The sequence below is a fragment of the Xenopus laevis genome, chromosome 1L (assembly GCF_017654675.1).
Source record: "Xenopus laevis strain J_2021 chromosome 1L, Xenopus_laevis_v10.1, whole genome shotgun sequence".
NCBI classification, from domain to species: Eukaryota; Metazoa; Chordata; class Amphibia; order Anura; family Pipidae; genus Xenopus; species Xenopus laevis.
This window is the reverse complement of record NC_054371.1, coordinates 169775729-169802747: the sequence shown is the minus strand read 5'-3', so window position 1 is coordinate 169802747 and position 27019 is coordinate 169775729. Positions and strand designations below refer to the sequence as shown.

Below are 27019 nucleotides of genomic sequence, written 5' to 3'. Positions count from 1 at the left end.
TGCATTACTCCATTGGGATTTAGGCCCATTACAGTATGGTGACACAATCAAATTCGGGGAGATTAGTCGGACCAGCAAATTATCACCTCTTGTTTGGGGGGACAATTTCCCCTGAACTGCCTTCCCACTGCCTTCCTCTTGCAAAAAGAATAATAGCATGGGGGAAGGCACACGTGGTGCTTCACGTTGCCAGAATTTTCCTCACGTGTGTATAGAATTATTCTCTATCACCTTTATTTTAACTAGACTATCATAGAAGATGAATTGAAGAATCTCTGCCCCACATGTTTTTTTCAGTAGCTCATCACCTTTAGCTCTGCAACAACTCTATTAATCTTTAGACTCTTCTGTTCAAAATGTTGTAATAAACACCAACGTGCTAATTTACTTACCTTACGTAACTGTCAGGGAGCCGGGAGCCCCCTCTGGGGAGTAGTCCGGATCTAGGAGGAAGCCCCTCTGGAGGGATCAGGGTCGCGGTATCCAGGGGGTCAGGCAAAGAATATCCAAGTCCAGGCACAGGTCAATAGGCAGGCAGATTACTAGCAAAGTCCAAAAGTCCAGGCAAAGGGGTCAAAGGCAAGGGAAACAGGCAAAATTACAAACAGGAGATGATTCAGAAACCAAGGAAACAATGGCAAACGATTCCTATTTTCAGGCGCCATCTTTGCGCCTCAGGCGTCCTTTTAAGCTTGAATATGGCGTCTGTAGACACGTGGCGGCCATGGGCGCCGCCATCTTGGATTCGCCGGCGGCGGCGGGAGCGACACTTACCTTCTAAGCTAATTTACTTACCTTTCAAGTTGCACTAGCGTTGGCTTCTCTACACTTCGTCAAGCTTAAATTCAGTAGGGCTGCAGAAATTTATGAAAATCCAAAAATCCAATCAGTGGTCAGAAGTTATGCTAGCAACTGCAAATTAGCATACAGTAGCAACGTAAAGTAGAATAGATGTATTTGTAGCAGCAAATACATTACACTACACAAGCCCAGGAAACATGAATTAAATAACATAGCATAGAGTATTTATTTTGCCACAAAAATGTGTCCATTGCATAGGTTATGTACATTATTTTCTTAATATGGGTAATTCTTATTCTATGATTGACAAACCTTTTTTAATCTCCTTCAGATACATATAACATAGATCTACAAGATTCCGATCAAGAGAGCACATTATTGGAACAGAATATGCCATCTCCAGAACCTCATGAAATGAATTTACCAATATCTGAATCTGAATATGAAGAAGACGAGCCTACTTCTCAAAACAAGTCACCAAACTTTGAACAGTTGGAAGTCAATTTCCTTCAAAATATGGAAAAATTCCAACAAGAATATTTTCCATTCACATTAAACATTGCAAACACTATTGAGCAGAGTATTTCTACTCTCACAAAAGCAGTACAACAATTGCACAACACATTAGATACCAGACTAAGCAACATTGAGCAATTGTTAGAGCAACAAATAATTAATGCAAATTCAAAACAGAGTTCATCCTCAAACATTTCAGATGCAACACACACTTTACAGACTTTTCCACACACTAGTAATATGTCAAAAACTTCCAAAAAAATATATGTCCCCCCTTCAAAAAAACAACCCACAAAAAATGAAGCACAAGAAACATTTGAAATGTTAGCAACAGATTCAGTGAGACATGCCCATCATGATGACATCACTTGCACCAAAACTACTGCATCGATTCAATTTCCAAAATCAATTCTTGAGATTAAGCAAGAATTTCTAAATGAGTTGGATTAAAATTTAAAGCACCGGTGCATCTCTTCAAACAGTAGTGGAGATATGCAATATTATACAATATTTGTTTATTTTTGAAAATGCTTATTGAGTAAACAGTTATTTAGATGACTATAAAAACATATTTCATGTTACTTAAACATATTCAACAACAAAACATATTGGTGTATCAGTTTTTCTATATTTGTCCCTAAAGAGCAGTGTATTCATTTACATGTCATACCCACAGCATTTAGTACTTCTTTGAGTATACACTAACGTTTACATTGCAGCAGCAGTGTATCTGTCAACAGTTTTTCCCTTATGATGGTGTGTTTTTAATTATTATTTTAGGATAATTTTTTTTTAACTTTATCTAAGGACCTCTAGGTCCTCATCCATCTATACGTCCCTTACCATATAAAATTATATATTTATCTATTAAATGTTCTTAGATCTTGCCGATGGATCCCCATCCTATTGAACCCGTGACTAAGCAATATTCTGAAGTAAAAGGAGTTGTGGTGCAACAATAGCATGCAAAATGTTATTGGGGTAAGTGCTATGATTGGGCACTAAGTGGACTGTGAGCAAAAATTGAGGCTAAGTTTGGCAGTACACCTAGTTTTAATGAAACTAAAAAGTGCCTCCAAGCCTGGATATCAAAAATAAGCACCTTCTATGAGGCCACTGAGAGCAACATCCAAGGGGTTGCAGAGCAACATTTTGCTTACAAGCTTCTGGTTGGTGATCATTGCTGTAGGCCAGTGATCCCCAACCAGTAGCTTGTGAGCAACATGTTGCTCTCCAACCCCTTGGATGTTGCTCTCAGTGGCCTCATAGATGGTGCTTATTTTTGAATTTTAGACTTGCAAGCATGTTTTAATTGCATAAAAACTAAGTATAGTGTCAGGTAGAGCCTCTGTAGGCTGGCAGTCCACATAGCGGCTACCAAATTGCCAATCACAGCCCTTATTTGGCACCCCAATAGACTTTTTTATGCTTGTGTTGCTCCACAACTAATTTTACATTTGAATGTGGCTCACGGGTAAAAAAAAAGGTTGGAGACCCCTGCTCTAGCCTATAGCTCCTTCCCTTTTGACGTCCAAAGTGCATTTCTTTTGGATTTTTGTGGTATACATGTGCTCACCTCTAAGATAAATCTTCTGCATGGTTCATTAATATACACTTATGTTCCATTGGTGTAAGAATAACACTTTTCACACAAATTAGCTGTGTGAGCACTTTCCAGAACAAGTGTATTACAGGACACTCCCATACCATATGCAATAACTCAGCTGGATTGTATTTACATCTGGGGCAGAAAGGGCTAATACATTTTGTATAACCATTCAGGTTGGCCTACTGTACATGCTATGTGTCAGGGAGCCAGGAGCTCCCTCTGGGGAGTTTGTCGGGAACTAGGAGGAAGCCCTCTGGAGGGATCAGGATCGCGGTTTCCAGGGAATAAGCAGAGCATATCAAAGTCCAGGCACAGGTCAAATAGGCAGGCAGAATAATAGCAAAGTGCTAAGTCCAGCCAATAGTCAATAATCAGGGAATCAAGCAGGATATAGACAGGGAAAAACACAGGAGATCAGGAACAGGAACCCAGGATACAGGCAATGTGATCCTATTTTCGGGCGCCATCTAGGCGCCTCAGACGTCCTTTTAAAGGGGATTTTTGGTGCCCTTGCACCGCCGTCATCACGTCCACGACCGTCGCGCTACATCTGCGTCCGTCGCGCTGTGTTGGCGTCTTTGCGCCTGCGCCCAGGCGTCTTTGTGCCGGCGCCGCTACCCACATGGTGGCCATGGCCGCCGCCATTTCCCAAATCCCAAATTTTGCCCCCAAATATGTACCTGTGCCCTCAGCAGCCAAGAGGGAGGTGGGGGGTGCTTAGGCCTGCAGTAGGAATCACGGGGAAGAGGGGGTTGAAAAGGAGGTTTATGAAATTGAAAAACTATAAAAGGCCAAGTAAACCAAGGATTAAAAAAAAAATCCCCTTAAAAGAGCGCCCCCCCCCCCATGATTGCGCCCTAGGCGGCCGCCTACTCTGCCTACCCCTAGTTCCGGCCCTGATCAGAGGTGTCTAAACTTTTTGCAACGAGGGCCAGATTTGATATTGTGGAAATGTGTGGGGGTCAACCATTTAGCCCGGCATTCTTTGAACCATTTACATCATTTAACTTGTTTAATTAAGAAATAGCATAGCCGAAATAATTGGGCACATTAGTGAAATGATGTGCCACTTGGATCTATACTGCTACCTGTGTGCTGAAGGTGTTAGCAATAGACACGTACTGGCATGGAGTGACGCACTGATCTTGCATACTTCTTTAGCACTGAAGGTGTCAATAGAAGTACAGAAATGCCAGTACAGTAAAGTAAAGAAGTGTGCTAGAGCAGTGCATCTCTACGTTCCAGTAGGTGACTATTGCTAACACCTTCAGCACACAGGCAGCAGTATAGACCCTGCTACCTCTACGTGATTCCTGATTGAACTGTACTGGGGGGCCACATTATTCTTAATTCCATGATGGAGGCTGAGGGCCAGAGTAAATTTGATAAAGGGGAAAAATTGGCCCCTGGGCTGCACTTTGGACATGCCTGCTTTACATCTTAAAGTAAAAATTAGTGTAGATTTGGCAATCCATCAATGTTGGACATACAGGAGCAACAGCACAGTCGGGTAAAGCCAGAACAGTAATGTTGCAAATTTGGATAAATTATAGTTCCGTCTGCCATGCTCATACTATGCCTTTCATCAGGGGAGTCACAAACAATAATTAGTAAGTACATAGATGGTACTTTAAAGTGGGGCAGAAGCCCCTTATCTTTCTTTAGTCAGATGTAACATTTTATGGACAGAGCCTTTTCACAGACATATATTATGTCTCCATGATTCCACAGGGCAAAATTGGTAAATGGCAACGTGGGTAACACTAGTGAAAATTCCCAAGTGTGTATTTAGTAATAGTTGCTGGCGTAAATCTGTAGCAAAGTAGGCACTACCCAATGCCAGCCATAACTGGACTAATAATGTTATCTTTTGCAATACCTGTTGTACCAGACTTTAGTTTGCTAGCTCAGATCTGCAGAAGTGCAATACAGTTGATAGGAGTTTGAAAAATTGAAAGTGAAAATAAGAGTTAGTGAAAATAAAGTTGGACATTTTTGTACGTCCCAAAAAAACTTGCATGTTTTAAATTTTCATGGGTGATATGTTAAAATGATAAAAAATATTCTCTAGGGTACCCTCATTCCCCATAAAATTTATAACATAAACAATACTATAAAGTTGGTACTTGTGTACGACAATATAAGACCTCTATTTTATTTAATTAACTTTCCCTGGCTTTGTGTAGTGTAATGTAATTGCTGCAGCATATATTTCCTTTGTAGTTTTGACTGTACAACGTATATTAATTCAACATTGCTGGCTTAACGTTGGACTGCTTATCGTAAAATCATTAGTGCAACTTCACAAGCATTTAGTAACCTGTGCGCAGGAATCTTCAGAAATTTATGTTGTCGCAGCGAATATAAGTATGGCAAAGTGTTACGGATGTGAGCGAGTCCAGCACAGGCGGATCGTCAGAGGTAATTAAATTAGCCTCCATGTTCCTAAGTGCTTATTGTTACATGCAGCATTTGGTTTATATCATATATTATAAATAGAGTATACAGTGAGTGTGTTCACATAAACCAAATGTAAAAAAAATATACTTACATGGCTAATGTAAAAGTTACATTTTTAATGTCAATTTAACTATATATATTTACAATTGAAGACCATGTAATTAACATAAAAGAATATAAAAAATATACCACCATGCTCAATAAGTTAAATATCATTTTAATATGCATTACTATTTACTCCAATTTCAATGTGAAAAATAACAGTGGTATGTCTTTTAATTTCAATACAAATCTGAATAGTGGGATGTTTTATAAACAAAGAATTTTAGTGACACAATATTCTGTTGCATGAAATTAAAACAAATGTGTAAATCTGGTTGTGCAAACATTTGTGGAAAATTAAATTTTTGCAAATGTCCATCACGCTACCCCACCTGAATATCGTAATAAATCTTAGAAATGATTTGAAGGAGGCTGTACACGGCTCGCCAGCCGACAAAATTTACTGAACAGAAGAGATTTTGTATGGACAAATGAATAAAGAATACCGCCATACAGGCTATATGAGGTGTGTATAGGCTGTTACATTTCAAACAGGAGCTCAACTATTTCAGTTCTATTCAGCGCTTCTTCAATTTGCATCTGAACCAATCTGCAAACTAGGGCCAACATTTGTCTAGCAATCATGCATTGATTTGAATAAGAAACTGGAATCTAAACAGGAGAGGCCTGAATAGCAACATTCACAAAACAAAGAAGCATTAACAATAAATTTGTAGCTTTACAGAGCATTTGTTTTTTAGAAGGGGGACAGTGACGCCCATTGGAATGCTGTCAAAAGAAGAGTTAGAAGAAAATGGCATATAAATGACATATAACTCTAAATTAAATTAAATAATGAAAAACAATTGAAAAGTTCCTTTCAATTAGCCTTTCTATAACATAAGTAAATTTACTGTAAAGGAGAACCACCCTTTTAAGATTGTTTTGTAAGCTTTTCATATGAATACATTTAACAAGATATCAACAATAAGAATATAAACAAGTTTTACAAAAAAAAATGTAACCTCCCAAAGTCAAGTGAATCAATCAAAAAAATCGTTGAATCAAATCGTTCCTTGTGATAATTGCTTCATTCTGGTCAACATGCATTTGAAGGTCAGTGTTTTCTTCACATGCTGGTTGGATTTCACATACATCATTTTGGACCCTTTGTATAATGATATTATGTAAAACAACACACGCTACAACAATGTAGCACACCTTTTCAGGCGAGTACAGTAGTGACCCCCCAGTGATGTCCAAACAACGGAATTTGCTCTTTAAGATTCCAAATGCTCTTTCAATTATACATCTTGTTGTAGCATGGACTCGGTTGTAGTTTTTTTCTTTTGCATTCTTAGGCCGCCACACTGGCGTCATCAGCCAAGTTTTAACGGATATCCACAATCTCCTGTAAAGAACACAAACAAAATAATCAAATTCAAGTAGCTACTGCATAAAAAATAGTAAGGTAAATGAAGAAATAAATTACATATTGCAAGGCTATCAAATGAGCCACAGTACAAAGCAGCTAAGCTTAAGGCTCATCACTAATTATTCACCAGAAAATGAGGTTGGTCTATAATATAAGCTAATGCTACAGGGCACTTTGTTAAAAAATTATACTAGTTACACTTGTTTCTGTGCTGCCCTGTAGTAATTATGTGTATTAATTACTAATCAGCCTTATATTTTGACATTTCTATTTATGTGTACTGTATATTTTGAGTGGGTCCCGAAGCTCAGTAAGTGACAGCAGCACAGAGCATGTGCAGTGAATCAGCAGAAAAGAAGATGGGGAGCTACTGGGGCATCTTTGGAGACACAGATCTTCACTGCTAAAGGGCTGTGGTTGTGTACAGTGTTGGTACCTACTTCTTTAGTTTGGCTTTATCTGTTAAATTTATTTTAAATTATTATATTTACATATATAAAGCATACAGTTACAGAGAAAACCTGTGAAACAGAATGCTACAATTAAAATTTCAATGACACACGTTAAGTAATAGTTTACATATATGTTTTTGAAGACAATGCTAATACTGATATTTTAAACATTTTAACCATAAATGAAATTTTTCACAAATGTTTAAACAGTGATCAGTTTCATGTGTTAAAGAAATTAAATTTTTTTTACCTAATAGCCACGAATCTTTGAATTCGCCCTGTTGAAAACGTTCAGACAAAGATGAATTTGACAAGATATACGAATCGTGAGAAGAGCCTGGGAATTTAGCAACTATATCCACAAATTTTAGATTAAAGGAACACACAAGCTGGACATTAATGCTGTGGGAGCTCTTCCGATTTCTGTAAATGTGCTCCAGGTCAGCAGGTGGGCATAGTGTAATGTGTGTACAATCTATAATTCCCACAATGTTAGGAAATCCGCCAATCTCATAAAATTTTCCTTTAACTGTATTCAAATAACTGCTGTCAGAAGGAAAGTAGACATACGATTTATAAACTAACATAATTGCTTTCAAAACTTCATCCAATGAGCGGCTGCAAGAGCTTTGAGACACACCGCCAATCACTGCTATGCAACTTTGAAAGTCACCTTTTGCAAAAAAATTTAATGCCAACAGCAAACGTACAAGGCCAGGGATGGCGTGAGATCTTTTAGTTGGCTTGCACAAATTCACTTTCAGCACATCATACAGCGATAGAATCTCCACAGTGTTTAGCCTGTATCGATCCTTAATCTCAGTGTCCGTTAGGTCCACCAGCGTCACTCGGTCACGAAACATTTTTATCTTCTGGCATTTGCGCCTTTTAACTTGCTTTCCATTATTAAAAGGCTTATCGACTTTTTCCATTCTTTTCTTTCTTAAATGGAAGAAAAACAGTGAGGGAAATATAATTTCCATAATCTAAAAAGAAAAGAAAAACTTTTATTACAACAATGAAACATTCAAAACAGTGGTAGGCCAGGCCACCTAGACACCCTAGCCAACCCATCCATCCTTAACACATTCATTACTGCACATACATACATGGTAGTGAATTACATGTGCAATAATAGCATTCACATGAAAGCCTAGTGCAATGTCCAGTCTAGGGGTTGGCATAACAGGTTCCTCCTCAGCACCATCCTATATCTGTGTCCTAGGCAGCTAAATATCTGCAGCTATATATCTGCCATAATTCAAAGTGCATATAAATGCATACAAAACATATTTAGTTTGGTAATTTTGCCATGGGATCTAACTGTTACTTTTGTTATAAACAGGGCATTCCTACATCAGTGGCCAACTTCAAATTCCCATGCTCAGCCTCCTGTGTAGCTGTCTCTCATCTTTGACCTCAGTGTCAGATCATGCTCTAATTACCCCCACCAGTAGCAATCACAATAAAAATTAAGAGTTAAGTGACCTGTATAATAGCACTTGGCCCACTGGCTTGTGATTTTATATGTATTTGAAAAACAGGGTATGAAGCACAACATCCATTGGCATTGCCTTAAAACATTTCATTCAGCAGAAAATTATTACACAAGCTTTCAGGGGAACAACCCCTTCCTCAGGTCAAAACACGGTTTCTTCCACACACCACTTACCATCGGTGTGCTTCATACCCTGCTTTTCAAAGACTGAACAATTTGGCTGACTTGAGGGCAGCTGAGGATTGGATGCACCCAGAGCGAAGTAAGTCAAGTGTGGAAGAAACCGTGTTTTGTGATTTTATATGGTCACATAACTCCTAAGTGAATAAATGTAAAGAACAGACAGAGAACTAAAGCAATCAGATGGGAGACTTTATATTGAGGAACTTAGGGTAAACCTGTAAATAACAGAACCCTGTCTTAAAGTGAGAATGAAGTAATGCCATATTTAATGAAACAACACAACAGGTGCTTCTAGAAAATATAAATATACTAGCCTGTGATGAAAAGAATCTGCAGGCAAAAACAGAGTCCAGTAAACAGGCCAAAGGTCGGGTCAGGCAGCAGGCAACAGTGTCCAGAAACAAGCCAAGGTCAAAACCAGGAAATCTAAATAGAAAATCTAGAATAGACAGGAGCACAAAGAAACAGTGAATACATACATAGGAATGTAAGTCAATTGCAAGCATTCTACAGTGGCTAAACTGGAGAGTGCACAATTTTAGAAATGCACACCAAAGCATTCTAATCCCACATGATCCTGACAGTATAACAACATTTTTATAGCCCCCCCTAGGCCCCCAACTCATATTGGCTCCATTCCCTAATCCAGTGATCCCCAACCAGTAGCTCATGAACAACATGTTGCTCTCCAACCCCTTGGATGTTGCTCCCAGTGGCCTCAAAGCAGGCGATTATTTTTGAATTCCAGGCTTGGTGGCAAGTTTTGGTTGTTTAAAAACCATGTGTCCTGCCAAACAGAGTCTCAATGTAGGTTGACAATCCACATAGGGCCTTCCAAATGGCCAATCACAGCCCTTATTTGGCACCCTGAGAACATGTTTAATGCTGATTTTAATGATTTTTGATTTTGATTTTAATTTTTACTTCTGAATGTTGCTCTCAGCTTCAAAAGGTTGGGGATCCCTGGGCCTAACCACTAAAGCCCCACCCAAGATCTGGCCCTGTTCATTGATGGTTATGGCACCCATAAGTAAAATAAAATGTTTATTTCACAAACTCCCATAAAAATTGATTTGTGAAAAAAAATGTGCCAGACATTCCCTCTTACAAGTTAAAAAGGATATTGGCCAGAGAATTATTTAAAAAAATACATTAGTGACAAGAGGTTTAATAAATTAAAAAATACACTGATTGATGTACAGTAGAACTAAACTTAAATTCAGAAGTTGGGGACTATAGTAGATATGGCACGGCTTTGGTGTTCTCATTGGCGGACCAGCTATTTTGACAAGTACAGATCAGCTAAGCCTCTCCCTGTGCCCTCTCTGATAGTGAGATTTCTGAAAAATTATATCTTTATAAATGTAAGTATTGTTTAAATGATGCTCTATGCATATTAAAGAAGCTAGTATTTCCAACATAAATACATTTTTAACACAAGGATAAAAACTGGACTTGGAACTAGTAATTACTGTATATAACAGTGTAACAAAATGTAAACTACATCTTTAATAGCCTCAAATTATGTCTGTATATTATCATACAATTTAAACTGTAAGCTCTATGGGGTAATGTCCTCAAGCATTTTGTCTGATTGACACTGAGCACTTAATCTATATTGTAATTATATATTATATTTATCTCACTTGTTTTTTTAAAGTGCACTTATTGTTACTTATGAATGATACTTTTTTAGTTACTTATTAGTTACTTACTATTGTTGCTTTTTATATATATATATATTTATATATATATATATATATATATATATATATCAGTGTAACTATTTACTTTTTAATGTTACTTATTACAGTGTCCTTTTCTTTATTACTTATAAATGTATTGGTTTGCTGTACTGAGCTTTTTACTGAAGGAGTGCAATACAATTAGAAATATACATATAAATAAAACAAAAGAAGAAAGATTTAGAAATATATATATGTATTTAAAAAAGAAATGTAATAGAAAACAAATGATAAAACTTACTTTAAATATATATAGAATAACCTCAGGAACAATATCTTCGGAAAAACGAAATCTCCTCAGGATTAAGCAGCTTCCTCTGAGTGACAGAACTCATCTACAACGTGACGTGAAGCTATTCTGCAGTTGTCGTGCTAGGAAATGTTCTTTCGGGTACACGACATATTTATTCGTTCTAACGACATTATTTTAATCAGTTGTACAGTGATTGCGCCTTTTTTCTTGAATTTGACGTAACTACGACAATTTAACTAAACCGTCGTTCCACCGACAAAATATATACGACATTTTATAAAAATGCCGGACTTACGAGAGATTCAAAGACAGTGACATCTCCCTTTGTGAATTTGACGTACATACGACATTTTACAAATTTGTCGACCGCCACTTCTGGGTTACTTTTTTTACCGACACTTTTGTGAATTCCCCCCATTGTGTAGTCACATCCTTCCAAGGCTGTTAAAGTTCACTTTTCTCTGCTTTGCATTTGCTGACTTTTAATGGAGTTGTAATGAGCAATTAAACCCAAATGATGGAAGACTAGCTTAGATAAACAGCCCTTGTGTAATGAAAGTAATGAACTAATATTTATTATGAGCTTGGTTATTGCCTTTCCACCACTCTGTTATTTGCCACGCTGATGTATGAACTAAGGAAAGATGATGCATGAGGTTAATTTATTGTCTTCCCACATCGGAAGGAAAATGTATCAAGGCCATTTAACTGCTTTGCTGCTGACATTGTTAGTGCAGAGGAAATTCATTCGCTGGACTCAAACGCTCCTTGGGGGTTGCCTGAAATCACTTTTAATTTTTAGTGCTGCGCATTAGCCATTTATGAAATCAGTTCCACATGTTTTAAGGTTCGGAAAGATAAGGAACCGGTAAGAGTTAAGAGCTGAACGCCTTACACCGTAAAGATCTTTCATGGCACTTCTTATTTATTTCTATTATGTCGCTGCGGAATTGCAATGCTGTTTATTTTGTGGAACACTTCATACCCAGTGGTGCTGTACTAGGAAATATATACAGAGGAGCATGTAAACACAAGGCAAACTCTCCTAGGATATGGCAATGGATATATATATATATATCTATATCTATATCTATATATATATATATATATATATATATATATATATATATATATATATATATATATATAGTTATATATATAGATATATATATAAAATACCTTTATATTGTATTTATATGGAGAACGTAGTATAAATACAATATAAAGGTTTATTAGTAAGATACTTATTAGCTACTAAATACAGCTCTGGATTCAGTAGAAAAGAAGCAGGACTTAGCAGAGGTGAAAAGTAATGCTATTTCTCATAATATGTTTAGAGATGTCAGCTATTTCCAGGTTACCAATGAGTCAGAGATACATATTTGAGTGCTGCCATGCTATTCCTCTTGGTTTTTGGCAATCTTAGTACAAGGTGGAATCATTTCTTAAAAACACATACAGTATTAGCTCATTATCAATGGCCTGGTCTAGTCACATCATGGGGATCATTTATGCCGGCAAGAGCAGTTGCAATCCTGAACTCTTCACCCACAGCAAGTTGCACTTTAAACCTCATTCACTGAGTATATAGTTGTACTCAGCTGTGCTTAGCTCTTCATCCCTGTTCTCAATTAAGTGTTGACACAGAAGAATCCTGGAGCTACTGCCACCTCCTGACCAGGGGTAGTGCCAGGGTTCCCTTCGCAGCAAGAATTAATAGGTGCAGAACACTTGCAACAAAAGAATCAGGCACAGAAATCAATTGGACGCTGAAAACAGAAATGACCCCAGACAGATTTTCATGCATTGGCATTTGTGACAAAATTTGTATGCAATTGCATTAATTTTGCCAATCAAGGCAATTGCCCTGTGCACAGTACAAATACATCAGGTGCAGCAGCCCCTTGGGACCAAAATGACACTGGAATTCAGGGGAAAACACGGCATTGGCCAATGGACCATCAGTGCTTTCTCTCAGCAATCTGGTTGATTTGGAACCTTAATCTCAATTCACCAATCAAGGAATGGCAAGAATGGCAGAATTTAAAAGGAATAAAATACAGTATGGTATAGATAAATGTGGAGAATTGCTTCAGTGGGGTAACTACTATGGGCCCACCATAAGAAAAAACTTTGGAAGACCTGATCCAGTTGATGGAGTTGTCCTATGGCCCCTCCTTTCCAAACCACTACCAGCTGCCTGCACACCCACCCACTTGTTTGTTTCCAGTGGTCGGCAATGAAAATTAGATGGCAGAAGGGGCTAGGAGAAGGAACAGAGAAGTTGCTGTACACCACTGATTTGCTTATTTACAGTATTACTTTGCCACATGGGTGTTTTGATTTGGGCTGCTCCCAACATTCTAAAAGTCAGCAGGTGCTTATAGACGGTGGAAATGCACATAGGGTGTTTTTCAATTAATTTCCATTAAATTAGTAATGAGATGCAAACAAGGGTGGCAAAAGATTCCCAAAAGGAATGTTTGCTCTGTGCAAACACTGAAATAATATCTAGATAGTGTGTAATAAATAATCGCTGCTCATCGCTACTTACTAGACTCTAATTTACAAAATGCATGTACTGCAGCTTTATACAAAAATATCTTTGCTTTCTTAATAAAAGTTTAATGAACACATTGACTATTTCAGCTAAAGGATGGATGCGTAGGATATTTATGCTACAGGACAAAACACCACATGACATTTGCCAAGGGGTAATTCACCTCGAAATGTTTGCCTGATATAGACAGTAAATACTCAAGTCTTGGTCTGTATCATATTTTATAGTTTTTATAATCAACACTTTTTTGTTCTGCAGTTCCGGTTTAAAATAAATCTGGTTGCTAAGATCCCACTTGGCCTGGCGATCAGGCAATGGTTGGAATAGAAAACTTGAAGATGAGCGGTAGGGCTTAAGAGAGAACTATGCATCGATATATATATATAATACTAAACATTTTTAATGGTTTTAAAAGGATTTATAAATTTATTCGCAATTGAAATCTGTATTTTCCTGCCCCATTCTGCACTGCTAGTTCTGTCCCTTGAAACAATGTAGAAGAAAGTCAGCCTTGCATACTTCTTCAGAGGCTTGTCAATCAGCTGACTTCTTCTACATTGTATCAAGAGACAGAACCAGCAGTGCAGGAAAATACAGATTTCAATTGCAAATACATTGCAAATACATTTATAAATCTTTTTAAAACCATTTAAAATGTTAAGTATTATATATATATATATATATATATATATATATATATATATATATATATATATATATATATATATATATATATATATATATATATATATATATAGGAAAGTTAGCACTATCATGTATCATGGCAGAAAATAACAACGTTTAAACCATATTGGTTATTAATTGCTCCATTCTTAATAACACCTCAAGAAACACCCAAACAGAAAGAGAAGGAGGCCTGTTGTTTCTTTAATGACACATGTTTACTAAATTTACTAAAACTCAAATTAAGCTCAGTTTTTATGAAAACAAAGTCGATCAAACTCCCTTCCATGAATTGAACCAATTAAAACCAATAATTTTCCCGAAAAACAAACAAAACTTCTCAACAAAATCGGGCATCAATTTGTATTGTAAGATTGGGGTATAATAAATGACTAAAAATTTGAGTTTTTATTTTTCCACTAAAAATTTGAGTTCCCCCCTAAAAACCATGACCAAAAAATCAAAGTTTAATAAATGGGCCCCTACATGTAGAACGCAGGCAAAACACAGGGTTTTAGAGTTTTTATTCTGTGAAGAGTTTTAACAGTTGAAATGGTGACCATATTATCATACTCCTTGTACAACATTGTATGTCCAGCGAGTTCTTTGTGAACTCAACATATGTGATTGGCAGAAACAAAAGGTTTTTAGCTGCCCAAATGTCAAAAAATACACTGATGATAATAATACAATAATCTCCACTGGACAGATGCCATACAGTTGACACCCGGTATACATTTAAAAAGCCATAGATATTTCTGTATCTTCTCATAAATGAAGAAAAATAAAGTTCAATAAAATCATAAATTAAAAAAATGCACTTGCCTCAATTCACCTATTCTGTAATATTCAAAATCATGTTATTTTTAACAAGTTTCATAAACAATTTGAGATAACAAAAGCAATCTTTCCCATTGTTCTTAACTGTAAAACACCTTGATGCAACTAAACTCACCGCACCTCATCCCTTTACTGGTCTGCAAAGATTGATAATGCACCTCAATAGGGAGAGGTGAAAGTATGAATAGTAACTGTAAACTGGAAGAGACCGATGTTTATGTAATATTCTGCCTGGAGTTGAACCAGGGACCTGGTGTTTCTGGGCTGTCTGATTTACCACTGCTCTTTGCAAGCAGACAGCTCTGGCCTTCTCCTATTGCTATACGTGTAACTGCAAGTAGGACAGGGCTTTGTTCAGCTGCTATCTATCTGGCCCATCTGGTCCCATGTGATCAGTATAAGCCATACAGCTGCCTATATAGACCCCAGCCCTGCACTGAATCATGGCCCAATAAAGGTTCTGATAACTGGTTCCTGGGTGTGATTACTATTATTGATATCTGTGTTTAACCCTCTGCCTGATTGACTCTAATTTGCTGCCTGTCCTGACCCTGGCCTGTGACCTCGACTACGTTTCTGTTCCTGATTTGGTACCGTATTGTCTGATCCTTGTTATCGACCCGGCCCGTCCCATTACTATGCTTCTTGTCCTCAGGTCCTACTACGTGCAGTTCCTTTGCTCGCCTAGTACTCTCCCCCTGGTCCTCTCACACTAAGACCTGGCGGCATCTGAGTAGCTGAGGGCTACTCCCGAGGCCAAAGGAGGCTGCTATAGGCGAAAGACTGAGCTGTGACCGGGACCTTGGGGGTTTGTTCTGGGTTTGGGATACGAATCGTTACAGTTTACAGCTTTTTAGGAGCAAGAATCAGTAAAAGAACTAGTGGTTCCCAGCGACCCCTTTTGGGCACAAGTTTTATGCTGCATTTGTGCTGGTGCGATGGTACGGTGTACCCTGAGGGGGTGATGGCTGGGGTGCAATCGTACCTGCCGCACCCCCAGTAGTTCTGCCACTGGCAAGAATAACAAAAGCAGTGAAGTATCTATTATCTATCTATCTCTCTCTCTCTCTCTCTCTCTCTCTCTCTCTCTCTCTCTCTCTCTCTCTCTCTCTCTCTATCTGTCTGCTTCCATCTATGGCTTATTACCTAGGGGTAGGTGTAAATGTTGGACTGCTAAGGGGAACAAAAACCTTGTGCCCTTAAGAGTGCTGCTAATATAGACCTTGTGCACTGCAAACTGTGCCTTGTGTCTGTTGTTCCTTTGTTAAAATATTATAATATATCTGCAAAGAGCAGACCACAGTGCTCAGAAGCGTAAAGGGGAACTAAAGCCTAACTAAAGAAGTAGGGTATAAATGTTGTACATTATGTTTTGGGCTTCTGCACCAGCCCAAGGCAACCACAGCCCTTTAGCAGGGAAGATCTGTGCCGCTGAAGATACCCCAGTAGCTCCCCATCTTCTTTTCTGCTGATTCACTGCACAGGCTCTGTGCTGCTGTCACTTACTGAGCTTAGGGACCAACACACATATTATATACAGAATAGAAAAGTCACAATATAAGGCTGATTAGTAGTTAAAGGAGAAGGAAAGGCTAAAATTAAGTAAGCTTTATTAGAAAGGACTATTTAAATACACCAGTAAACCTTTAAAGTAAAGCTGCTCTGAGTCTTCTGTCAAAAGAAACACCACATTTATTTTCTTTTATTGTGTACACATGGGCTTCTGTATCAGACTTCCTTCTTTCAGCTTAAACCTCCAGGGCTTGGGCTTGGGCATGCTCAGTTTTCTACACTCTCTCTCTCTCTCTCTCTCTCTCTCTCTCTCTCTACTCCTCCCTTTCCCCCCTTCTCTCTTCCTCTCCCTGTTGTAATCTGAGCCCACAGCTATGAGTGAGCAGAGAGAAACCCAGGCAGGAAGTGATGTCACACCAAGCTAATATGGCAGCTGCTATCCTAAACAGAGAGAACTTATAGAGCTGTTTATTCAGGTATGGTAAAGCATTCTACACCATGCTGCTTTGGTAGCATTCCTTCTTCTTTAATCCTGCATTTTGAACATAATTCTTTATGAATGCAATTTTTCTGCAATCAAAAATGGGTTTCAATTTGCAACTTTTATTAACCACACTAATGTGTTTAGTAAGGGATTGTCAGTATTTGCCAGAATTTGTTAATTCTTTACATGGTGTAGTGTCCAAGCAGACCATGTACAATTAGCCTAATTAGATGTTGTACTTTTGCACTAAGTTTCCTGCTTCCAATAGAAAATGAATCCGCATATGTAACAAAAGACACAAAGTTTGTCCAGGTGCCACCATTAAGTTGTTTTACTGATACAGCAACTGTGGCTAGACGTATGGCAATTTTGCACTTTTGTTACATTACCCCCCTTAAACTTTATTTCTCCCATTTGATGCAGTTGGATGACATATTTCATACTCTGCATTACAAAATTCTTGTAGAGCTCACGCCAGACACTTCCACCTTCTTTACAAAATGGAAAGCCAATGTTTTGTGAACTGTTTGTGTGCCACAGGGTGCCAGTCTATGCCTGCCAAAGAAAGTGGATAACTTAGCAATTCATTAAACATGATCTTTCAGCAGAGAGATAGAGAGAGTGAGATGCCATTTTTACTTTTCTTAAAATCGTATTATATATAAATAATGTTGTCCTGCTAACAGGCTTGAAATCTGTAGAATTTCCTCAAAAAGATACCCAGCCCATTGGGGATTATTGCTTAATTACATCTGTAGTTTATTTACTTTAGTATCACAATTAATCACACATGCTGATGTAAGGGATGCTCTATTGTATAGGAAGTACAATAAAAGGCACATGATAATTCGTTGTAGGAGTTGTGCACCAGTCTATAACACAAAATCTGTCAACGGAAAGGATATTTTCTCCTGCCTTCACTCTAGAATACCCCCTGCAGGCTTTTCCGTATCTTCCCAGCCTCCAGAAGTCCCATGTCTTTTTTCCATACAAGGTTCATAACAATCAATCCACTCAGTGGATGGTCCATTATCATGTAATGTTCAGTCGTCGTAGACTTTTATATGGAATGTCCTCTTTTCCCAAGGTTTATACAAATAAGCATAGGCTTGTGGCCATCGAAAATCTCGGCTGAACAGCCTCTCAAAAAAGACATCAATTTCTTCCATGTTTTATCCAGTTTCTTATTATCCATTTCTGTCCTGAGCATCTTTGCACTACTAACCGTAGTCCAAAATTAGCATCCTTGGACATTTCAACTTCCAGGCAACGACCAGTGTCTCTGTTAACAATGGGACTGCTCTGTAAGAGGGAAAATATACAGTATGTGCTTAAATGTTTTCAACCGCAGTAAAGTTATTGCTGTCATCTACCTGCTCTGCTTGTTTCAATATGCCTGAGTTGCATAGCACTTGTTTACTTGATTTAAAAAAAAATTTAAATTCCATAAATATTTACCAATCAGTGTAATGATCTATAAGTTGCCAAATTGTACACCACTGCAAAAATGCATCTGTAATATGATAAACATGTTTATTATGGAAATGTAAGTAAATGTGTAAATCATAAGGTAGAAAGACTAGTAACATTAATTGAGCCTCTTTGCAGAGGTCTATTTACCATATACTGTAGGCACTCGCATGTGTCTATGGTGGCAGCTTTAGGGTGGTGACCCTTGGATGCCTATACTGTATGGTAAAAAAAAAAATTCAAACTCCCCCCATTTCCCCTGCTGCTGGATACTTTCCTATAAAATTTGACAGGGGGTAGGGAGTTGCATGGAGGAAGTGACATGGAGGAAGTGACATGGAGGAAGTGACATCACACATGTGCACATGGCTCACAGGTCCAATGCTTAGGGCAGCACAAGACCTAAATATGCAATTGAATCTTTTTACGCCAATGGTATCTTGCATGAATTTCATGCCATATTATTTGCAGTAAGTATGCGCAACATTTGATTATATGTAGTGACAGGACATTCTTACCTGGGAAGTAACCCATACCAAGTAATCAGTAAACTGCCAGAAGAATATTGAAAGCAAAAATGGGATTTGTTGCCTTGGGTTAGTGCCCAGGTATTAGTATATGAGCCCTTTGTTTCTGTTGCTATTGTGCCAGATTTAGAACATCACCTGTGTAAAATCCCAAAATTTTTGAGCTGATCGGGGGACATCATCACATTTCTTAAGTGTTGGGGTTCTGCCTTTTCCGTCATCAATCAAACATTTCGTATCAGGAAGGAAGGACGTCGAACCCAATGGGCCTAACTGGAGTAGGCCTTCGCTGCTGTAGCGTACAAGCTGTAGGAAAAGCAGAAGCAAACCTGGGTATAAAAATTTCCAATAAAATTGGCATCATTAAAGTAACAGTATAGAGAGGAAAACCAATTGTGCATGCTGTACCAATAAAGTACTACTCTGGCCAGGCAATGTAAGAATTCAGATTTGACCTCTACATGTACCTTTATAAAAGTACCATTCAGTGTTGTCCGTTGTAGACATGGATGGGACCTATAGGTAGGCTCTCATTTGTGTGTTATAATAATCTGCCATAATATTAATTAACTTTGAAGTTGCATTAAATATTTGGCTCAAATAACCCTATATAAAGTGGTTAGTTAGATAACTATGTAGTAAATGTTCCTGAAATTCTGTAAAATGAGTTTAGATGGTGTAAATGGAAAATGCCTAGTGACCTGGTCTGTTTTGTACATGGTCAAGATGAGTGAGCTTTTTGACTGGCTTGCTTACGTACGTACCCCTAACTATCCTGATGTTTAGCATCAGACTCCCAAGTTTTCGATTTTGAGCAAGCACATCCAGTGTGATCCCATGTGTCTTATACTGTTTGAAATATTTGGTAGAAGTCTCACAGATGGAGCACTAGTTCCACATAAACCTTCTAATGCTGACCATATCCCTCTAACCCCTGCTATACACTAGATGAATGGAGAGATAGTGTACAATGGGCCATTGTTCCAATCATTTGTACAGACAGCCCAATCGAAGAGAACATGATCCCTGGACTGACCGATATCTACAGAACACGGATATTGGTTGGGACTAACACACTGGAAAAAGTATAACTTTTTTTTAATTTGTGCTTGTATGACCAGTTTATGTATGTGTTGAGAATTCAAATACTTCCCTTGATTGATTGATTGACTGAGTGATAAATTAAAAACTAAAATGTGAAATTGCTTTTACGACTGACATATTTTTTAACTACATGTAGCTCAAAGTGAATGGACAGGATTCTTGTTGATTGAAAAAAAAAACAAAAAACTTATCTTGTGGGTTTTCTCATAAAAACTGAAAGTCCTATGGGAAAATTAGGAATAGAGACAGGACATACAGTTGTCTAATCTAACTGAATCTGGCCCAGTGTATGGTAAACTCTGGTGAAGTGTCATAACTCAAGAAAGTTATTTGGCTTCTCCAATAGAAAAATCTTGGGATATCAAGAACCTGAAGGTACAATAACTGTTGATGCAATTATAGGTGTTTCAGTGGAGGTTTCAGTAGAATATTCAGTAGAATGATCCATCTACCTTTAGTGTTTAGATGCAAAATAGCTTAGTTTGATGCACTTTTTTTTGTCCTCAAGAACCGACTGTAGGTACCCAATGACAACCACCTTCTTAACCCCTAACATACTGTCCAATGACGCTGCTCTGCACTTTACTGTGCAATGTACAGACCAATTTATCAAAGTCTGGGATCAAATGCATGCATTGAACTTCTAATCGGTATCGGCATATAATTCTTTGACTTGTACTTATAGATTAACAGAACACCATTATAGCTTGCATAACCCAAAAAAGTTTGAATAATCGGTGTAAAATATTACAATCCCTGCTTCAGTGTGGTAAAACTGTATGATTTAATTTGGTGGCGACTTACCGAACTAACTTGAAAAGGGGTGTAAAGTGATGAGAGTGTTATGTGAGTCAAATGTTATCTTTTTGTGTGACAGAAATGTGCATGCATGTAAAATGTATGTGTGTTTAAATATGTTGTAATTGTGTAATTTGTGGAAATCACCACTAGAGGTAGTAGAGTAGTAGAGTTTTAATTTAGTTTAAGTGTAATTTAAACCCCAGACACCAGAGGGCGCTGTAGGACAGGAAGGGCTATAAAAGGAGGGGCACCACCCAGGTGAGCTGTCTTGATGGGAGGGCGTGGCCGAAACAACATCTCCAGGCTGGGTAAATAGAGACCCAAAACGGTAGATAGGAGGAGATAGAACAGGGAAGATCTTAAGTAAGCTAGCACTAGGTGCACAAGATAGTGAGGATATTTAGTAAGGGCAGTTGTGGCCCCATCAAGGAGGAAAGTGGAGTTAGTTTCCTACAGGCACTCCGTAAGTGAGGGAACCAGTGACAGTTTAGGACAAGGTAGGAAGGACACCAAGGCTACAGGCCAGGACATGGATAAAAAGGGCCTAACCTGGAAGAGTGGAAGGGTATTATCCTGAAGGTATTGGGTCACTATTGGAGAGTGGGGGGATATGGGTGGAGTATATACTTCCTTTGGAAGGTGTGCCTAATGAAGAGGAACTGGAAAGAATGAAAGTTGTGTAACTAATGTGTCAATCGTAGTAACAGCTGATGCTGATGAACGTGTGCCTGATGGAAAACCTCTGGTGTGCCTGAGAATAAAAAACTTCTATTTTAATTTTATCCTCTGTGTTTCGTGTGGTGAGTACCACTTCGGTTTACTTTTCCTTTAAACATCTGGAAAACCCTCCCACAAACTAATGAGGCTTCCCTGGGTCATGGAATGTGAACATCATGTGTAATTCTTGTGATTCAAGTAGTGAGTGTTATATAATAACCTAATATAATAACCTAAAGTTTTACCTGCGACTGGCTTGCTCCTCAGAAAAACAGAAAAGTACATGATGAATTTCTTGAATTTCCAGAACACAGACTTTTCATGCTGGGTTTACATTAATACACTCCTGCTTTAAGCATTTCTTTTCCTATGTGATTTATATTGAATTTACCCGGAAATAATTTAGTGCAGAGCCTGTACCTAGGCATGGGCTCCAACTTCTTCTTCTGACACAGACACTTTTTTGTGATCTTTTTTTGTGTGTGCCACTGTATAATTCCTGACTATCCTCAGCACTCACTGTGAATTTCTGATCTTCCAGGCAGCTGGGGGGAGCTCAGCAGGAGCTGGACAGGAACAGAGTAACGTGGTGCCACCTGCCATTTTCATTTAGTGCATTCATGCAGAGCTGAGACTGTCACTGGCTGAAAGGAAGAGCTAAGGGTGTTAATTGCTATGGGGTGGAACAGCTGGAAATCTGAACATAGTTGAAACCGGACCAACTGGCTTTTTTTCCCTACAGAAAATGCCTTTCCTTAAGTTCAAAAGTTTTATTTTTTATTCTGTATGTAGCAACCCTAGGAAATGAAGAAATATCTCTATGCAGAAAAGACATAGGGGCAAATTTACTAAAGGGCGAAGTGACTAACGCGGGTGAAAATTCGCCAGCGTGACGTCATTTTGATACTTTGGCAATTTACTAGCGGTCGCCGTCGTAACTTTGCTAGATAGACTCTAGCAGTACTTCGCTCCCTAACGCCTGGCGAATTTGCTCTCTGGCGAATGGATGTAACTACGCAAATTCACTAAGATATGGATTATACTGAGCGTTACCTCTTGCGCCAGACTTGCCTCGCCACCTCAGACCAGGCAAAGTGCAATAGATAAGATAGGACTTCCTAAAAAAATAGATAAAATTTTTTTAAGTCCCAAAAAACGCTAGCGTCTTTTCCCTTTTCAGGGTGATAGGCTGAAAAAGAGCATAAAAGTTTTTTGGGGTAACCGACTGCCCCCCTACATGTACCAACATATGGAACATAAACTATACACTGGGCTCATGTGTAGGGCAATATAACAACTTCATTTTATTCTATTATGGTTTCCCGAGCTTGTGTAGTGTAATGTATTTGCTGCAACATATACGTCCATTGAACTTTAACTTTCCACCGTATGCAAATCAGGCAACGCTAGTGCAACTTCTCTTCGCTTGGTGCAGTAACGCTAGTGCAATTTCGGCAGTGTTCGGCGCCGTGGCTGCAACTTCGGATTTTAGTGAATTAGCGTTGTCCTGGTGAATCTACACCTGGCGAAGTGTTGCGATGTGAGAGAAGCCGTCGCTGGCGAATTTTTGGAGGTTAGTAAATTTGCCCCATTGGATCAGATACTATGAAAGCAGAATTTATCTTATAAAGTTGGTAGTGTGACTGAGGTCCTAAAGGCATACATTTTCATAATGACTATTTGGAGGAATCAATCATTATTACTGGAAATCTAAGGAACTGTTTTAAAAAAAAATTGAAAACTGCTAATTATATTAGTGGGCCTGGTATTATTTACCAATTTATGCCCTCTGAAATATTTCAATAAGGTCTAAAGTAACGTCGTTGGTGTTGATGACTGCCTCAGAATGTGGAGAGGGGATAGACTCTGTGTATATGTAAAATAAACATAAAATATAGCCATGTGAGGTCAAATCCATAAACGACTCTTCGCCTGCTGGTTGTTAAAAGTTGCATCATTACATAACTCTCTCAAACATTTTACGCATTAAAGAAAATTAAATGGAAGCTACTGGATATCTGGCAAATCTCAATGAAATTCCAAAGCAATTTCAAAGCAATTTAGCAGCTAAGACAGTAATATGATTTTGTTAGTGAGGGAAAAACCATTGTCTAGTCCAGCCGAAGGTATTAAAACACATGAGAATCCTAGTTCATTTAAAAGAGATTTGTCGGGGGGGGATCTTGTGAGTTTCAGTTGACACAAATTGAATTATAAATGATACATTTTAACACCAGAAGTTGTAATGACTTATTTAGTTCTCGGGTATTTAGAGAATTAGTTTGGAGAGATTATATCAAAAGGAAACCTGTGAAAGTCGCAACAGTTTTTAAAGGGGTGGTTCACCTTAAAGTTAACTTTTAGTATGCTATAAAATGGCTAATTTTAAGCAATTGGTCTTTCCAGCTTTTAAATGGGGGGAGGGGTAGCTGACCCCCATTTAAAAAACAAATGCTTAATAAGGCTACAAATGTATTGTTATTGCTACTTTTTATTATTCATCTTTCATTCTTTCAATCTATTCATATTGCAGTCAAATCAATGCATGGTTGCTGGGGTAATTTGGACCCTAGCAACCAGATTGCTGCTATTGCAAACTGGAGAGCTGCTGAATAAAAACAAAATAACTCAAAAACCACAAATAATAAAAAAAATTAAAAAACCAACTGCAAATTAATTTAATATCAGTCTTTACATCACATTGAAAGTTAATTTAAAGCTGAACGATCCCTTTAATATTACAGTCCAGTCTTTAAAGGTTTTGTCATGGTTTCTTCTGCCTATATAATTTTCAGATGAACAGGCGAAGGGATAATGATATTATAGATAAATCGGCATAGACACTCAGGGAGATGAAGGTAACATAACTCTTTTTGCCTCATATTCACAGAAAATAGAGGAAAGGGTGAACAGAAATGGCAGTTGGTAATTTTCATGTTTATCATTGGTAGCAGACAAATGCCTGAAAATGTGTTGAAGGAGGGACACATTTAAAAAGTATTAATTTAAGTATATCTGATAAGAATATACTTTTTGGTACAGTGACTAGAATAACATATAAGAATGGCTCTGCACGTACTGATTATTTCACCAAACAATATTTGTTTCTAACCAGTTAAAAAGTTTAGAATGGACATATCCTAGTTATGTAGGCAATGAAATTGGTTTAATCTGTTATTCTCGCTGCATAATTAATGGTTCAAGCAGTGTTCCTGGACAACCAACCTTTTTCTCTTGATAAGAATATTGAAAATCTTTTTGTTAGATTGTTAAGGAAATTGAATGATATGTTTTTGTCCCTGCCACAATTATTGTCCAAAATAGCACTTTACCAAAGCTACAATCTACCAATAAATCCAAATAAAGCATGAAATGTTTGACATGGGTCTCTGGATAAAGCGGTAAATATATAAAACATATAAAATGCAAGACTGGGCTCAACTGTCCAGTAACCTGGGTTGTCACAAGATGTAACGTCTCCTGAGAAATAGATTACAGTATAGAATAATAAAACAATAAAAAGTACAGCCTCATGTACTGGCATAGTACATTTTTTCTACGGTAAAGGACCTGTTTTCCAGAATGCTCAGGACCTGGGGTATTCCGGATAATACCTTAAGTCTACTTGTAAAATATAATTTAGATATTAAGTAAACTCAATAGAATTGTTATGCCTCCATAAGGATTAATTACATCTTAGTTGGAATAAAGAACAAGTTAGTGGTTCATTATTACAGAGAAAAAGGAAATCATTTAAAAAAATGTGTATTATTGGATTAAAATGAAGTCTATAGAAGATAGCCTTCCCTTACTTTGGAGCTTTCTGGAAAATGGGTTTCTGGATAACAGATCCCATACCTGTATTATGTTTCTGTGTAATTAAATTTCATTAACTAAATTAAATTAAAATTATGTATTTGACCTAATGGGCAACAGTGATGTAGGATTTACATTGTGATGTATTTTTACAAAGCTGTATAAAATGTTTACAATTTACAGTTCAACCCAGCTCCTTAAAAAGAAAACATTGGGTATTAGTATTTTGTATGCAGTCTGATCATTGTTGTGGTGCCTAGAAAAATCTGAGTACAATGTTGCACACAATGCATAGTACAATATAAGAAGAGAGCTGACACTGAGAGCAATGAACCAGAAATGCAAATAATGCAGCGCTTTCCACTTTGGTGGTGAAAAAGTTAAGCGATTACATTTTTGCTCACACATGCAGAAGTTAAAATGCGGAGCCTCTTCTCCTGTCACCCTGAATTCTTCTACAAAAGTATAATGAACTGCAGCAAGAAATATTTGTGCCGAGAAAATGGCATTCACAAATAGCCATTATGAAAACAAAGAGTTTAGCTGAGCGTTATCTTAAATTTATAGGGCTGCGCCGTTCTTGGTAATAGGAAAATTTATGCTTGGGTAAATGTAACTAAACAGACAGAGAAATGCTATTAAGATATGCTGGGACAATAAACAACAGTGAAGAGTATTCTTTTATTATTGCAAGAATGCCCAAGTTGGTGTTTTCAAACCTTAATTACATAAATACACATATCTTTTCATTACTTCTGGCATAAAATATTATCTTTTTATTAAGTAGCGAAGCCTCCTGCATATAATTAAACAAAGATAAGCCACGCAGGGACAGATTTCTACCTTAACCATTTCTCAGTAAGATCATGTTGCAGAGTAATCTCTATTGGACTGGATCATCCTTTGTATTGATTTATTTGTTATATTTATTTATATTATTTTGCATAGCTGACCTTTTTGTTGTAGAGGACTAGATTATATCTTTGGCAATTATAATTTGGTGTAATAATTAATACTACATATTAAGTATCTGACACGTAGGTTGGTAAATCGTATTGTAATCACTTTACTCAGAGGATGGTGTAACCCAGGTAACCCAGATAAAGAAATAATGGTGGTTTAAGCAACTTTATGACCCCTAGTTGGTATGTCTTTAAAAAACACCCATATCCAGCCACTCAACATTTTAGCAGGGCACCATTCATTCTCTATTATACAAGTGTTAACTGTCCCCCAGTTTTCTGACATTGGGGAAATTAATCGCCTACAGTATAGATTTTTTAACAGGGGGCAACAATTCTTCTCGTGTGTCCTTGCCCGGGTGCAACTTGCCTGTGGTAAGGATTTAGGAACTAGCACACTAAATACTACTGTAAGCAAATCTACACATCTTGTAACTATAATGGAATGTCAGGGATATGTCAGTGCTGGATAAAATGCACAGATATTGCCTATCGCCTCATAAAAATGCAGGTGACATATGGGCAAAGTATGAAAGGTGAAGAAAAGG

At 37.7% G+C, this 27019-nt stretch overlaps 2 protein-coding genes across 3 annotated transcripts in view; both read right to left on the bottom strand.

Annotated features, from left to right (window-relative positions):
• Nucleotides 1-5554: 5554 nt before the first annotated feature.
• Nucleotides 5555-11411, bottom strand: LOC121394979 (putative nuclease HARBI1). 2 transcript variants are annotated; one of them, XM_041567157.1, is made up of 4 exons: nt 10983-11411; nt 9311-9435; nt 7566-8301; nt 5555-6839 (listed from the first exon to the last, which is right to left on the bottom strand). In XM_041567157.1, the coding sequence occupies exons 3-4, from the start codon at nt 8296-8298 to the stop codon at nt 6808-6810; spliced, it is 765 nt and encodes a 254-aa protein (XP_041423091.1). In that variant the 5' UTR covers nt 8299-8301; nt 9311-9435; nt 10983-11411; the 3' UTR covers nt 5555-6807. The 2 variants fall into 2 exon arrangements, with proteins under 2 accessions (XP_041423091.1, XP_041423090.1); XM_041567156.1 differs by lacking the exon at nt 10983-11411 and having other exon boundaries at nt 9311-9711.
• A 5635-nt stretch (nt 11412-17046) lies between these two features.
• Nucleotides 17047-27019, bottom strand: part of galnt9.L (polypeptide N-acetylgalactosaminyltransferase 9 L homeolog) — a 139400-nt gene continuing 129427 nt past the window's right edge. The window contains exons 10-11 of the mRNA XM_018262326.2: nt 19210-19377; nt 17047-18376 (exon numbers count right to left, since the gene is read on the bottom strand). Of these exons, the coding sequence (XP_018117815.1) occupies nt 18230-18376; nt 19210-19377 (315 nt within the window). The 3' untranslated portion in view covers nt 17047-18229. The remainder of the gene's footprint in view (nt 18377-19209; nt 19378-27019) is intronic.